We start from the raw sequence: 14,861 nt of genomic DNA, 5'->3' as shown, positions 1-14,861 counted from the left end.
TGCAAAGGGGCCATACCTACATTCAATCTTACAAATTTGGGGAAGACACAGAGAACATAAATCTCTATGGCCTAAACTAGTACCAACACAAAGACACCAATTAGCTCTGTAGTACTTGTCTATTTTATTTATTGTGAACTCCAATTTTGTTTCTGTACATGCAATGTAAGCTGGTTGGTACTAGGTCATTAATCGAATGCCAAAATGCGGTTCATCCTAGAATAGAGACTTGTGACTTATTGTGCTTGATGCACTGTTGCTATGAGGAAAAGGAGTTTCAGATTATACCGACATGTTATGTAGCAGGTAACCTTTTTCCACTCAAAGCCTTGTACCTGGTAGCTAAACATCTTTCCTTGAATGTACAGACTGACTCTCTTTTACTGTTCTGGAGAAATCAGATACCAGTAATCTGGATACAGAATGCCAGACCTATATTTTTAATTCTTTTAAAGAATTGATCTTCGTATTCATTATGTGAAAACAAACCAAACAATATCTAACAACAGCAGATGCAACAATGGATTTTCTTATAGGCAGAGAACATTTTTAAAATAAGTGTTTCGTTATATCCATTACAGGTAAATTTTGGTTGAAATTCCTTTATTGCAACCAACATTTCCCATTCATTAATAGGATACAGAAAAAGGAATTTTCACTTGAGTTACCAGTAACTGCATTTTGATTCATGTCAATATACTGTTAGTTTTACTATTTCAATAATTTTGGCATGTATTTGCAGGTTTATTTAGAATTGGGGATTCGAAAATGTTAACATTCTCAAGGTGTGGCAATTTTCACGCTTTCTGTTTTCAGTTATATTCAAGATGGTGTCGATAGCCAATGCTGCTAGAAAAGTTTTATAGCAACTCCCCATGTAAAGACTGCAAAAAAGAGTATAAAAGACATAGTGACTGTAAAGTGTGACTTCTGGTTATGTGTAAGGTGTGCAAATGTGAATCTGAAGTTTGAAAGTTGCATTTGGTAAAACTGTGATTTTGCTCATGGCGAGTGTGAAGATCTCCTGAACATGATGAATTCGAAAAACAATGTTATCAAGTAGCTAAATAGTGACATCACAACCCTCTGAAAATAATGGTTTTGAATTAAGAAAACACAAAACTCTTAAATGAAGGAAGTGTATGGATTTTTGGACACATTGTAACAGTGATGTAGAGTAGCTACAAAAGAAGTCTAATTCAAATTGTTAAATGTGATGTGAAAACGGAGAAAACAGATATGGTTAATGAAGCACATGCAATGAAAAACTAAAATATGTTGAACCTGCAAACGAATGTAAGTGGACTGCAGTAAAGTATAAATACCAAGCAAGAAACCAGCAAGTAAGTGACAAACAAAATACTGGAAATGGCTTCTTAATAACTGACATTTCACTGACTAAAAAGTTTGCATTACCCAAAACAAAAATAGATATTCTCACAGAGATAAGTTTACATAAATTAAATAACTAAATAAAAACATGTAGATGGTGAAACAAAATTAATTCTCATGGGCAAATCGCAAATGAGAACTATAAAAGCGTTTTCATCCATGTGGGGACGAAATCACTTTGAAACAGCAGTGAAATCACGAATGTAGCACTAAAACTGTGGACAGCAAAAAATGTATGCCCAGTACCAAAGTTAACTTTAAGTGGTAACCCACACTGAAGACACATAACACACAAATAAAAAAAACAGCCATATCAGAGAGCAGTGCAATAATATTGGCGGACTTGAATCAATTTATTAGTAATAAGTGCTTAGGATGCGCTGGGCTGCATCTAAACAGGATAGGCTTGTCTACATTCAGCAATATGTACAGCAATATCAACCTTTGAAAATAAATGCCTTTAAAAATATTTTTAAAAATACTTTCCTAATGCAATGGAACAAAAATGCATTAAGTTCAGACTATTCAAACGGCAAAGAACCCAAACATAAACACTTGCAAATCATTGCACATAGGGTAAATATCAATCTCATTGAATGAACATTGGCTTGAAAATGTCAGTCTCAAAATTTTAAATAAACTTGGAAATTTACACATAAGTATAGCTACTGCAAAATTAATGTAACCCGTGGAAATCCTGTATACTTGTGGAAATGTCAAAGGGACATACATAAAATTGGCTATGATTTTTATTCACTTAATGAAGAAAGTGTATTTGAAAGCTGTTGTTAAGAGTTAGCACAAAATATTGTAATTTTATCTGTGTATAGAATTCGAGCTGAAGAAATAACGAAACTATTTTTGCCGAAATTTCAGTGTGTATTGCAAAAACTTAAATAATGAATCAAGAAAACAGTCTTGATAACTGCTGATTTCAATGCATATTTGTGCTAATTAAGCCAAAAGCTTGACAAAATTAATTAAAATGATTCAAAAATAGTGTTTCACTGCTAATTTCACTGATTTTACTTGAGAAAATGAGCAGTCTGCAACATTTATAGATCATGATCCTTATAGTGAACTGACTTTCTTTAGATGATAATTTATTTTTTGTTGCAATTTATTAATTTTAAATATGCACACAGCTAAATATTATCTACTTTTCCATCTCATAATTTTAAATTTAATATTTGAGGCAAGTTTAGCATGACAAAGTTTGTCAGTATTGTGCACTCTTCGTACACATACTACTAACGCCATTTCTTGGCAGAAGCTGTCCTTAGCGCAAGTATTGTGTGTGTGATGCTAGTGTACTAGCTCTACATTGGTGAGGAAGTACCATGTGACAACAGCTGCATGTTTTAATTTAATATGGAGGTGAAATTTTATACTTGATGATGACTTTCATCTATAATTCAATGTGCCTGTCATAACATTTAATCCAGTAACTAAACCAGTATATATATATATATATATATATATATATATATATATATATATATATATATATATCTGTGTGTGTGTGTATTACATTACTTGTTTTCACTGTTAACTTGCTTATTGTCCATATTTTCCTTCTGAAGAAGACACTTTTATAAATGTTGAAACCATGGCAAGGGAATTTTAATAAACCATCCAACTTGAAACTGATTGGCTGTTTATTATTTCTACAAGAAGATTTCATTCTATGGTTGCTGTCCAGCCACGTACAAAATTAAAAAAAATAAACACATGTCATTGTGTTAATTGAGTAACATGTGTCAGTATACTTGGCACAACCTTAGCTTCTGGACTGTTATGAACCTGTGCTTATTTGCTCTGATGTAATAAAGCCCAAAAGAAGTGAAAATTATTTTGTTAGACTCCTCATTCAAGATGCACCTAGTAATTATTTATTTTGTGAGAGCTTACTGAAAATCATTTTCCTTTTTTCATTGATACCATGCATGTCTGAAAATAGTATGAGTTCGGCGATTTACGAAAATGTGACAGTTCAGCCACAGATTATTAATGGCATTCCATATTCCAGAGATAGACTTTATCATTGTTAGTTTTTGATCAAGGTAATACTTTTGTCAGGTCAATAAACTGCTTTTACTCAAGATAGTCTCTTGATGTTCGAATCTGCTAATACCTTATCGGAAAACTTCAAAGATTTAATTGTGCCTGTGGCTTGCAACCTGTGTAACAGAAGTCCAGACACAACCAAGAAAGACCAAATAAAGTATTTAATTGAGTGCAGGGCTGATTAACTGAAAATTGAACTACTGCTGTACTTATGCATGGAACCAGGCATTGTAATGCCACACAGTATACCACAAAAACAGCAAATAAATTGGAATACTGAAGCAATATAAAGGCTACACAGAGAACTAAAATACAAGTCCCAAATTCGTTACCTACATATAATATTACAAACATATTTTTAATAAAGGTGTAAAAGGTGTAAAGAAAATATGGGAAATTATCACGAATTTTTTCTTCTTCCAACAGGCTAAAAATATTTGGTAATGTTATGACAATAGAAACTCAAAATTTTATACAAAAATTTCAAAAAATTAGTATGGATTTCGAAAAAGTAGAAACACAGTATCTGCTCTCAGACAGTTTCCAGACAAAATTAGCTCCTCTCTACATAACTCCCTGCATGCCATAGGGATTTGTTTTGAGTTATCAATAGCCTTTGATATTGTGTACCACTGCTTGTTACTCTCTAAACTGGAAAAATATGAAACTAAGGGCCCTGAATTAGAATGATTAAGTTCCTATCTAATTAACTGAAACCAAGTATAATTATAAAGTCAGACAAAGGAAATTAAGTTTCAGAATGGAAAACTATTTCACAAGCAGTAACCCAAGTTTCAATCTCAGGTCCTATTTTGTTTTATGTTTAACATAAATGTTCTATTGCTTAATAATCACTGACATTCAGCATTATTTGTAGATAACATGTCTTTGATCATTGAAACTAACACTACTAAGCAAATTCCTTACATTGTCATAAATACTTCAGAAAAATTAGATAACTGATTCACTCTAAACACGTCAAAATTAAACATGGAAAAAACTCAGTTAACGCTATTTCAAACGAAACAAACAATGTTAAATAATATTCATATTGATAACAACAATCAGAATTTGTAAGGCGCTAGTTGCGTAAAATTTCTAGGAATGTAATTGGATAAAAATATATTATGGGCCTTGCAAATAAATTAAATATCCTTGCATTTGCAGTTATGGTAATGTACAATGATACCAGCATGAACACAGAAAAAGTAGTCTACCACAGCTACTCTGAATCAGTAATAATATTTGGAACCACATTTTTCACTAGATCGAACCATTATGGCTTGAATATTAACACTTCAAAATACCATCATTAGAAATAGGCACAATATAAAGAAAACTATGTCAAGCAGTTCCAAAAAAATTATGTCTACTAAGTGTTCTCCCGCTTTACATCTTAGGATTTATTAGCTTTGTTAATAATAAACGTGATTTACTGCTACAAGAGCAGTATGAACATGATTACAACACCAGGAATCAAAATAAGTTTATACAACCCGCCTATTATTTAAAACTTTATGCTCAAACTCCATGGTATATGGATATAAAAATTCATAACGAAGTAAGAGGAAAATGTTTGATTAGTATTAATTTAGAAGCAACTACTTAGGTACTTATAAGAGAAACTAGTGAAGAAATGTTACTATTCAGCTGAAGAGTTCTTGGAAGATGATCTGAAAGTTCGAGGAGGAGAGAATACATAGGATTTAAGTTAATTATTTAAAAAAAAAACAATCATGTGTCCAGTTCAATACAGGGTGACCCATTTATCTTGACCATTCTAAATAACTGTTGTCTAGATGCAAACTACAAAATTTTTCAAGCAAACGTTCTTTAGCTGTCATGGGGACATCAGTCAGCATGATTACCTTCGTTGTAGCTTTGTTTTTTACAAAGATATGAAGAGCGGTATGACTTTTTTAAATGGCATCCTGTATTTTTTATTTGGTAACTCATTTCCTCTCCTAAAGACCTACTCAAAAATGTATCAAAGTGTACCATTCACTGAAACACAACGTTATTAATTACATAACACAACATTGACGATCCCATTGCTTAGTGCAGGTACTCGGGGTAATGAAGCACATCCACATACTGACGTTGACAGAGGACAAATGTAAACATAAGTAGAATGCACACCTGTCGTTCCATCAACCATCGTCAGTTGAAGAGTTGTGTGAGTAGAATGTACACCAACGAAGAGAAGGCAGAAATGCTACTCATCTGTGGGGAATGAAAGTTAGCAGAACAGTAATTGCAATACAGTTTTATTATGTACAGGTACATTTAGTACAGTAGTTTTGTCCTTTTAAATACTGTTGTGTAGAGTAGGCATACAGTAAAGGCTATCCTTCCTACAAACTGCATCGACATAATGTTTCTGTTATTGTTGTCGTTGAAGGTAGGCGAAATGCTACACAGGCAGCGGAACTGTACAGAGAGCTACATCCTGACAAGAACCCACCTTCCTGATGGATGTTTTCTCGTCTTGTTGCGACGCTTCACGAAACAGGAAGTTTCATCCACGACAACGCAATCCTCATAGCCCTCGCACAGATGAAGCAGCCAAAATTACTGTTCTCGCTTCCGTTGCTAGGAATCCACATGTGAGCGCATGACAGCTTGAACATGAGATTGGCATTTATAAAACTAGACTACATCGTATTCTTACACATCACCGGTTCATTCCTTACCATGTACACATACATCAAGAATTGCATGGGAATGATTTCCAGAATTGTGTACTGTTAAGTCAGTGGGCAGAGCTGCAAATCATCGCTAACACGAACTTCTTCTCCAATGTTCTATTTACCGGTGAATGTTCATTCTCAAACAAAGGACAGGTAAATACAAGGAACAAGCATATTGGTCCAGCGACAACGCAAGATGGCTCAGACAGATGGAACATCAGCGTCAGTGAGAGTTGAGTGTTAACGTCTTGTGTGGGATGCTTGATGCTACAATTATTAGCCCTTATTTCATCAATGGTAGTCTAAATGGCGCAGCGTATGCCAACTTCTTCACACGAATTCTTCCTCCTCTTCTGAATGAAGTGCCGCTAAACCAGAATGCTTATGTGGTATAAACATGATGGATGTCCAGCACATAATGCCTTGCATGCACGTCGTGTTCTGAACCGAAGGTATCCTGTCAGATGCATTGGCCGAGGAGGAACAGTTACTTGGCCTGATAGGTCTCCTGATTTAAATCCTCTGGATTTTTTTTCTTTGGGGATGCATTAAAGACGTTGTCTATCGCGATATTCCAACAACTCCAGAGGACATGCAGGAACTTATCGTCTTTGCTTGTAATTCTCTTCAGCAAGCAACACTGGAAGCAGTAAATAATTCTTTCATTCAATGAGTGCACCAGTGTATCTGTGTCCAGGGTCACCATTTTGAGCACATTTGAATTTCTATTCCTGAGCAATGGTACAGGAGAGTCAAAGTCAATTTCGTGTTATGTTTTTACTTGGTTTTCATTTGTTTTCTGACAACTCCAGCAAGTGGACGAGTTGGTGGTCCCTGGCTCAAATCAATTTTGTGTTATGTAATTAATAACGTTGTGTTTCAGTGAATGGTACACTGTGATACATTTTTGAATATGTCTTTAGGAGAGGAAACTAATTACCGTATAAAAAATACAGGGTGCCATTTAAAAAAGTCATACTGCTGTTCATATCTTTGTAAAAGAACAAAGCTACAACGAAGGCAATCGTGCTGATTGATGTCCCCCTGACACTTAAAGAACATTTACTTGAAAAATTTTGTAATTTGCATCTAGACAAACAGTTATTTAGTGTGGTTAACATAAATGGAACACCCGGTATATTATAGTTTCGTGTTCTGACGAGTTTCCTGCACATTAAGTGAATGACCTGAAATTGTATGTTATGCAACAATAAATTTTTATTCTATACTGTTCTATACTACTCATGTGGATCTTACGTTAATGTGAACTACGATTTTTCACAATTTTCTGTACAGAACGTATTAAGTGGAAAAAGTATTTGAATATTCCAACCATAAGTGGCCTTTGTGTCAACCAAGTGATGAATCGGTGGATCGTCTGAACTGGAGAACAGTTTCAAGTTGCAGCTCCATGGTATGCCATAGGACTCTTGTACTGTCTACAAAAGCAACATATTGCCCAGCTGTATCATATCTGGCTGATATTATTCACAAAATTTGTATATTTCATTATGTTATTATCTCACCATCCAACTACAGGTGATTCTGTCAGTTCAGAATATGAAACTCAAAATGGCTCTGAGCACTATGGGACTCAACTGCTGAGGTCATAAGTCCCCTAGAACTTAGAACTACTTAAACCTAACTAACCTAAGGACATCACACACATCCATGCCCGAGGCAGGATTCGAACCTGCGACCATAGCAGTCGCACTGTTCCGGACTGCGCGCCTAGAACCGCGAGACCACCATGGCCGGCATATGAAACTCATCATGGCATATTGCACACAATAAAGCCAACTGACTTCTCCAATATCATATTGTGCATTTCATACAAAAAACTTAAATAAAGATAAAATACAACGTTTATTACTCAGAAATTGGTCCAATTATACAAAGTCTACTGTGTAACAACTGAGAGAGATAGAATGGAAGCGAGGACTCACTTATTTGACTGACTGTTACAAAACACATGTGGGAACTGTGCTGGAATTTTCCTCGCATATATGGAATCTGTATGAAGTCAGATTAAACGGAATATCGAAAATGCGTACAGAAGAGTATTACAGATGATTCCAATTTGCTCTGTTCACTGAAGCGTTATAAAAAGTTGAAAATTTTTAATACTAAGCGCTACGGGAGAGGTACCACTTAGTCCATACAGTCGTCTGTTTCCAAATTTCCTTGAGTCATATTACAAAGAGGAAACATATATTTTACAATTGCATACATGGTTCTCTCTCATCAATCATAAAACCTGATAACTGTGATATAAAAAAAGGTATTCTTCCTATTCTCCAGCAGTAAAACACGAGATAGAAGTACCATACATGTATAGTGTCGGAATTTAGATACACATATTTTCCAAGTTAGGCACTCTCCGTGATCAATGATGGTAAACAATTCACACTGGCCGTCACGTCACGTCACGTCAAAACATTCCACAACGCATTTCAAATAGCGGCATTCACACAGGACGTCGACGGACCTTCCTTCACGCCACGTCACGTCAAAGTTTCTCACGAAGAAAGTTTTGAGCGTGTCGTCTGCTAAAATCAGAAGTTAATCTATTTTCACCGAGCTCGCTCATGTTATACTAGATGGTTTTGTGCTTTTGTTTCTTCTTAATCTTTATATTATTATTGTGCTTTGTTTTCACGGCAAACTGCTAATGTTACATAACGATAGAGATACTTTTTCTGAGTGTTTTTACGCAAACAAGGTCAGATTATTTAGGTTTTATAATAACAGAACAGAGATGACGCCCACACTATATAAATTAAATCATAAGTTGTTGACGCAATTTTTATTAACGAACATTTTATGTGAAAAATCAGCTTTAATGAAGGAGAAAAATACGTTGTTTGTGACGTTACTAGTTACTTAAGAAAAGGAACATAATGGATAAGGTAAACAGTCTCTATTTATATCCTTATAAGTATTGTTTCACATGTTCGTATGTATATATTTTCGCTAGCAATAAATGTCGCTGTTTTGAAATTTTGTTTCATTTCTTCGCACTTTAACGCACACAATTAATTAGGAACGTACGTTACGAAGTTCCTTTGGCCATTAATATATTATCGGAAGAAAGCTGCCAGTAATGATGAATTAGATGTGAAAGAAAGTTTTTTAATGCTGGTGTTACACAAAATCGATACTTTGCTGAATGTCCCATTACTGTATCAATGTTGGTAGAACAGAACGTGTTGTATGAAATGTTTATAAATCGATATTTCGTCGAGTAAATAGAATATTAGAGTATTTAATAATTGGAATCTCAGTAAATAATTTTCAGGTGAGATACTGCAAGACTCCTGTTTTTATAGGTTTTGCAGGTTGAATTAGGAATCAGTAATGGTTAGCTGACCAAATCTCTCTGTTGGCCAAAATTATGCGAGTAAACTGCGCTAATACTGGAGCAGTGATTATTTTTGGGAGAACTGAATGGACAGAATACTGGAATAAATTATATCTACCGTTCTGTGTAATTATAGAATCTTTTATTAGCTGACTAGTCATAGCGCATTATTAAAGGGACTGCATGCTCATTAATATCACGTTTATTGTTCAAGCGATGAGGGGCCCAGTATCCGAATGTTTTATGAGACCTGAACTCTAGAATAACTACGTGCATGGTAGTTTATGTTAATAGATGAAATAGAAAGTTTCCTGCATGATTTAAGGGTTCATATTTTGTAGCCGGATGGTTTTTTCCGTGTTGCAGGTCTCTCAGTAAACTTATTTACGGAGGATCCCGCTAACACCAGGAGAATGAATTTCAAGGATTCAGTATGCTTATTTTCTAATTTTTCGTGAATTGAGGGGAACTTGAGAGAAGATCTGTGAAAATGTGTGAAACGAACCAAACTTCTGTGCAGCCACAGCTATATAACTGTGAATCAACTTTAGGAAATGCTAGCTGTCAAAAATCGACAAAAGAAAAGCCTCGTCCAAAACCACAGACGTGTAAAGTGTGTGGGAAAGTACTCGCTTCAGCATCCTCATATTATGTTCATATGAAGCTACACTCTGGCGATAAACCATTTCAGTGTAAGTTATGTGAAGCAAGTTTCAGTCGCAAACCATATTTGGAAGCCCATGTTAGAACGCACACGGGGGAACGTCCATTTCAGTGCAATGTATGTCTTAAATGGTTTAGCCAGAAAAGCAGTCTCAACACACACAAGCGGGCACACACAGGGGAGAGACCCTATTCTTGTGATATGTGCGGAAAAAAATTTGCTGTCAAGAGCTATTTGACAGCACATAAATGGAGTCATGTTGTAGATATGCCTTTAGTTTGTGGAAAATGTAATGTAACATTTACCTCAAAACAGGATTATGCTTTGCACGAGAGATTACATGCAACAGGCTTGAACTTTGAGTGTCATGTCTGTGGCCGTACATTTGCTAAAGACAGTTACCTGATTCGTCATGTGAATCGCGTTCATCATAGTGTAAAGGAGGTAGCAAATGACCCGTCTGGAAAGCAAGTGGCTAGTATAAACTCTGACATACATAATGCATACACAGGTGAAGTATCGAAGAACAACATGCTTGTAAATAGTGGGCACCCAGGTGACAGTCCCACAGACCAAATGACACAGCCAAGTGAAGAAGGTAGAGGTACACTTTCAAGTGATCTGCTTGCACACAGTGTTGCATATAACCATTTTATGGTACCATGCTGAGAATATTCTCAAGATTGTGTGTTTGGACTGATTTGAAATGTAAAAATACTAGCTGCTTTGAGTATTGTTTTCCTTGTGGACTGTGTTATTTTGACGCATGCATATCTTAAAACTAGTCTAATTTAATGGAAATACATTACATGTTTCCAGAATCTCAGAATGCTTTTAGAGCTTCTGTGTAAATAAAACCAGTAATAGAATTTGAGAGTTCTTTTCATTCTATGTATAATATACTCTGATATTGTATTACTTGAGTACTCTTCTTAAAAAACGTAATTGGGAGCAGAAATCTTTAAAATGTAAACAAGTAGCTGCAGTTCATTGTATTTTGGGAAAGTGAAAAATTTAATCTCGCTCTCTCTCTCTCTCTCTCTCTCTCTCTCTCTCTCTCTCTCTCTCTCTCTCTCTCTCTCTCGCTCGCACACACACACACACACACACACACACACACGCACACACACACACTACCTTTACAACACAAGTTAGTCTTTCAACCTGCTATGTTATTTAATCCACATCCGAGTTGTCCTCTGTCTCTTAATGACCTTGTTATCGACGGGAAGTTACACACTAATCTTCCTTCCTCCCTTCCTTAACTGTAACCTCTTAATATCTATAGCCCTGCAGACACCTTTCCCTTTTTCATCTCCATACGTCTTGTGGTTCCCTCTTTATATTGCTTCTCAGTAACAGCTGTGACCTGTTTCTGATTTTCTACAGCTTCCAATGTTTTCGTCTGCTTTGTGGTTGTGAGAATTAGATCTGCCATTATGCTTTACTATGAGCTGCACCTCTTGAAAGTGTATACTGGTTAGCCTATTTTCCCTTATGCAGATTCAGAATTTTTGTGAATGGTGACTCCATCAACTTCGAATCACTTGAGTTGCATTTGTATTTTCAGTCTGACAAGTGCTCTTCGTTAATATGAGCAGATATTGCAATTTTACTGCTAGTATTTATGAGTCCGCAGTGCTTTAATACAAGCACTGATGATGGTCACACAGTGATCGAAATCAGTTTGCAACAGAAATAAAGATTTCTACTTCAGCGACTAATGCTGATCCTGCTCTTGTTATTAATTTTGGTATGTGGTTAACACAGATTAAATCCTTTAATTATCATGCTATCAGGCATGATTTCAGAAAGCTCTCATCTAATTCTGCTCATAGCTGATCTAGTCATTACAGGTGTTGTTGGCATATAACATAACATGTGAAATAATTTTTAGTAATGTTAAATGAAATAAAAGTTCCTGTTGGATACCCAAAAAATTTTAGAGTTCATAGAATGCCTTAATGATTTTTTAAGATGACAACAGTTACTACAGCTGCATTTATACTGTGCACACCATTGTGAAGTGCATAGCAAACGGCACTTCCCGCTATACTTTGTATTTGGGTTTCTTCTAATTTCATCAGTTGTGGAGCAAAGGGAGAATGATAACCGGTTGAGTCCTAAATGTGAAACTTTGTAAGCAAGCTCTTGTGGGATAGTTAGCAGCTATTATTAAGCATCTACATGGTCAGGTTTTTGAGCATTTCCATGATACTGTCCAATGGATAAAACAAACCTGTCACCTTTCGTAGTGCCTTTCTTTGTATACATTCATTGTCCCCTGTTAGACCTATATGGCTTGGAACCCAAACACTTGAGCAATATTCTAGGATGGATAATGTAAGTGTTTTGTAATAAATCTCCTTTGTAGAATGAATGGATCCTATCAATGAACCAATGTCTGCCCTCTAATTACCTATGGTTGAGTCTATGTGAATGTTTCAATTTTTACCACTACAAATTGATACACCCAGCTATTTGTTTGTCTCTGCCCTTCATACTGAGCCTGGCCCGAACAATCACACATGCAGCTTGTTAGCACTTCTCTGAGTCTCGTGTGTACTGCAACGAACACACCACATCCATTATCCTTTAGCCTATCCTTTTGATATAAATTTATTTTGACCCCAAAAATCCAACTGCTGAGGATTTGAAGATTTCACCAGCTTTCTGTACCAAAAAATATATGAGATAAGCTGCTTTTTGGAGTTCTTCAAATTCTGTATTTTATTGTGAATTCTTTGGCAATTGCTCACTAGGATTTTAATTGTCTCATCTTAGGGAGGCTTTTCTTCAAGCCTACCACTAACTAATTCTTTCGGATCTCCTACATATACCAGTATCTGGACTGGATGGAGAGTTCCCTGATCCCGAAAATCCTTGGTTACATACTATTCACATTCAGTCACGTGGGTACCAGGCTCTTATTTGTAGAGCACTCCTGATTAATTATGTTCTTAACCCTGTGGTGCAAGTCTGGATGTCACAACCTTCTCTACCATGTGCTGGAATGTTGCAATAAGACCTTTAAACCCAGAGGACAGGCATCATTTGTTCCAGTGTGCAGCTGGTTGTACCCCATTCTCTCAGTGGCTACAGAAGCCTTTTAGGATTTTGAATGAGGCCCACAGACACACTCCCTTAGTGCACAAGATGATCCTTGTTAACTGGAAAGATGTTTATAGTGCTCATGACATGAATGAAAAATATAACACATTCATGAACAATGTCAGTACCATGTTTGAAAACTGTTTTCCTCTAAAAGTTACTCAAATTAAACAGAAGTCTATAATAAAACCATGGATTACTCAAGGAATAAAGATTTCCTGTAAGACAAAAAGGAAAATGTATTTGTTGACCAAGAATAGCTCCAATGCTGATGATTTAGCTAAATACAAGGAATACTGTAAAATATTAAAAAAAGTAATTCAGACATCTAAACAAATGCACTACAAGAATAAGATAGCAATGTCAGGCAACAAAATAAAAACAATATGGGATATAGTGAAAGAGGAGACTGGTAGAACCAGAAAGGAACAGGAGCAAATAGCATTAAGGGTAGATGACACATAAGTAACCGATGGGCATAATGTGGCAAATCTATTTAAGAAGTACTTTATATCCGTTACTGATAGAATGGGATTGTCGGGATCAGTAAATAATGCCCCTGAATATCTGAAACTAGCCTTTACAGATAGCTTCAGGTACATGAATATGTCACTCACTACACCAAAAGAAATATCTTCCATAATAAAATCTTTAAAAACAAAGCATCCTAGTGGTTACGATGAAATATCAACAAAGTTAATTAAGGCATGTTCTTGTGAGTTTAGTACAATTCTGAGTTACTTGTGTAACCAGTCAATTATAACTGGGATATTTCCTGATTGGCTAAAATATGCACATGTTAAGCCTCTATTCAAGAAAGGGGATAAAGAGATACCATCAAACTACAGACTGATTTCACTTTTGCCAGCATTCTCAAAAATTTAAGAAAAAGTAATGTACAGGCAGCTTCTCAACCATCTGACCACAATTAACATATTATCAAGAACACAGTTTGGATTTCTGAAGGGTTCTGATTTTGAGAAGGCTATTTACGCCTACAGTGAAAATGTACTTAATTCATTAAATAACAAATTACAAGCAGCAGGTATTTTTTGTGATTTGTCAAAGGCATTTGATTGTGTGAACCACAACATCCTTTTAAATAAATTAGAATTCTATGGTGTCATGGGCAGTGCTGCAAAATGGTTCAAGTCATACCTCGCTAACAGGAAACAATGGGTGCCAGTGCAAGGGATTAGTGAATTAAGTCATCAGTCATCATCAGAATGGGAAGAAAAAAAATGGCTCTGGGCACTATGGGACTTAACATCTATGGTCATCAGTCCCCTAGAACTTAGAAATACTTAAACCTAACTAACCTAAGGACATCACACAACACCCAGTCATCATGAGGCATAGAAAATCCGTGACCCCGCCGGGAATCGAACCCGGGCGTGGGAAGCGAGAACGCTACCGCACGACCACGAGCTGCGGACAGAATGGGAAGAAATTACATGTGGTGTCCCACAAGGATCCATCTTAGAGCCATTGCTTTTTCTTGCGTACATTAATGATCTCTCATCAGTTACACTGCCAGAAGCAGAGTTCGTTTTGTTTGCAGATTACACAAGTATTG

The 14,861-nt window shown here is 35.9% G+C and overlaps 1 protein-coding gene across 2 annotated transcripts; it reads left to right on the top strand.

Moving 5' to 3' along the window:
• The first annotated feature begins 9,322 nt into the window (after positions 1-9,322).
• LOC126234663 (gastrula zinc finger protein XlCGF7.1-like) lies at positions 9,323-11,029 on the top strand. 2 transcript variants are annotated; one of them, XM_049943395.1, is made up of 2 exons: positions 9,323-9,447; positions 9,877-11,029. In XM_049943395.1, the coding sequence occupies exon 2, from the start codon at positions 10,001-10,003 to the stop codon at positions 10,841-10,843; it is 843 nt and encodes a 280-aa protein (XP_049799352.1). In that variant the 5' UTR covers positions 9,323-9,447; positions 9,877-10,000; the 3' UTR covers positions 10,844-11,029. The 2 variants fall into 2 exon arrangements, with proteins under 2 accessions (XP_049799352.1, XP_049799353.1); XM_049943396.1 differs by lacking the exon at positions 9,323-9,447 and adding an exon at positions 9,503-9,636.
• Positions 11,030-14,861: the final 3,832 nt, after the last annotated feature.

Source organism: Schistocerca nitens, chromosome 2 (genome assembly GCF_023898315.1).
Source record: "Schistocerca nitens isolate TAMUIC-IGC-003100 chromosome 2, iqSchNite1.1, whole genome shotgun sequence".
Taxonomy (NCBI): domain Eukaryota; kingdom Metazoa; phylum Arthropoda; class Insecta; order Orthoptera; family Acrididae; genus Schistocerca; species Schistocerca nitens.
The sequence above is the reverse complement of the archived record's forward strand: the minus strand, read 5'-3'. Positions and strand labels throughout refer to the sequence as shown.

Excerpts from the sequence above, each read along its gene's own strand:
- LOC126234663 (XM_049943395.1), top strand. The coding sequence starts at position 10,001 with ATGTGTGAAACGAACCAAACTTCTGTGCAGCCACAGCTATATAACTGT.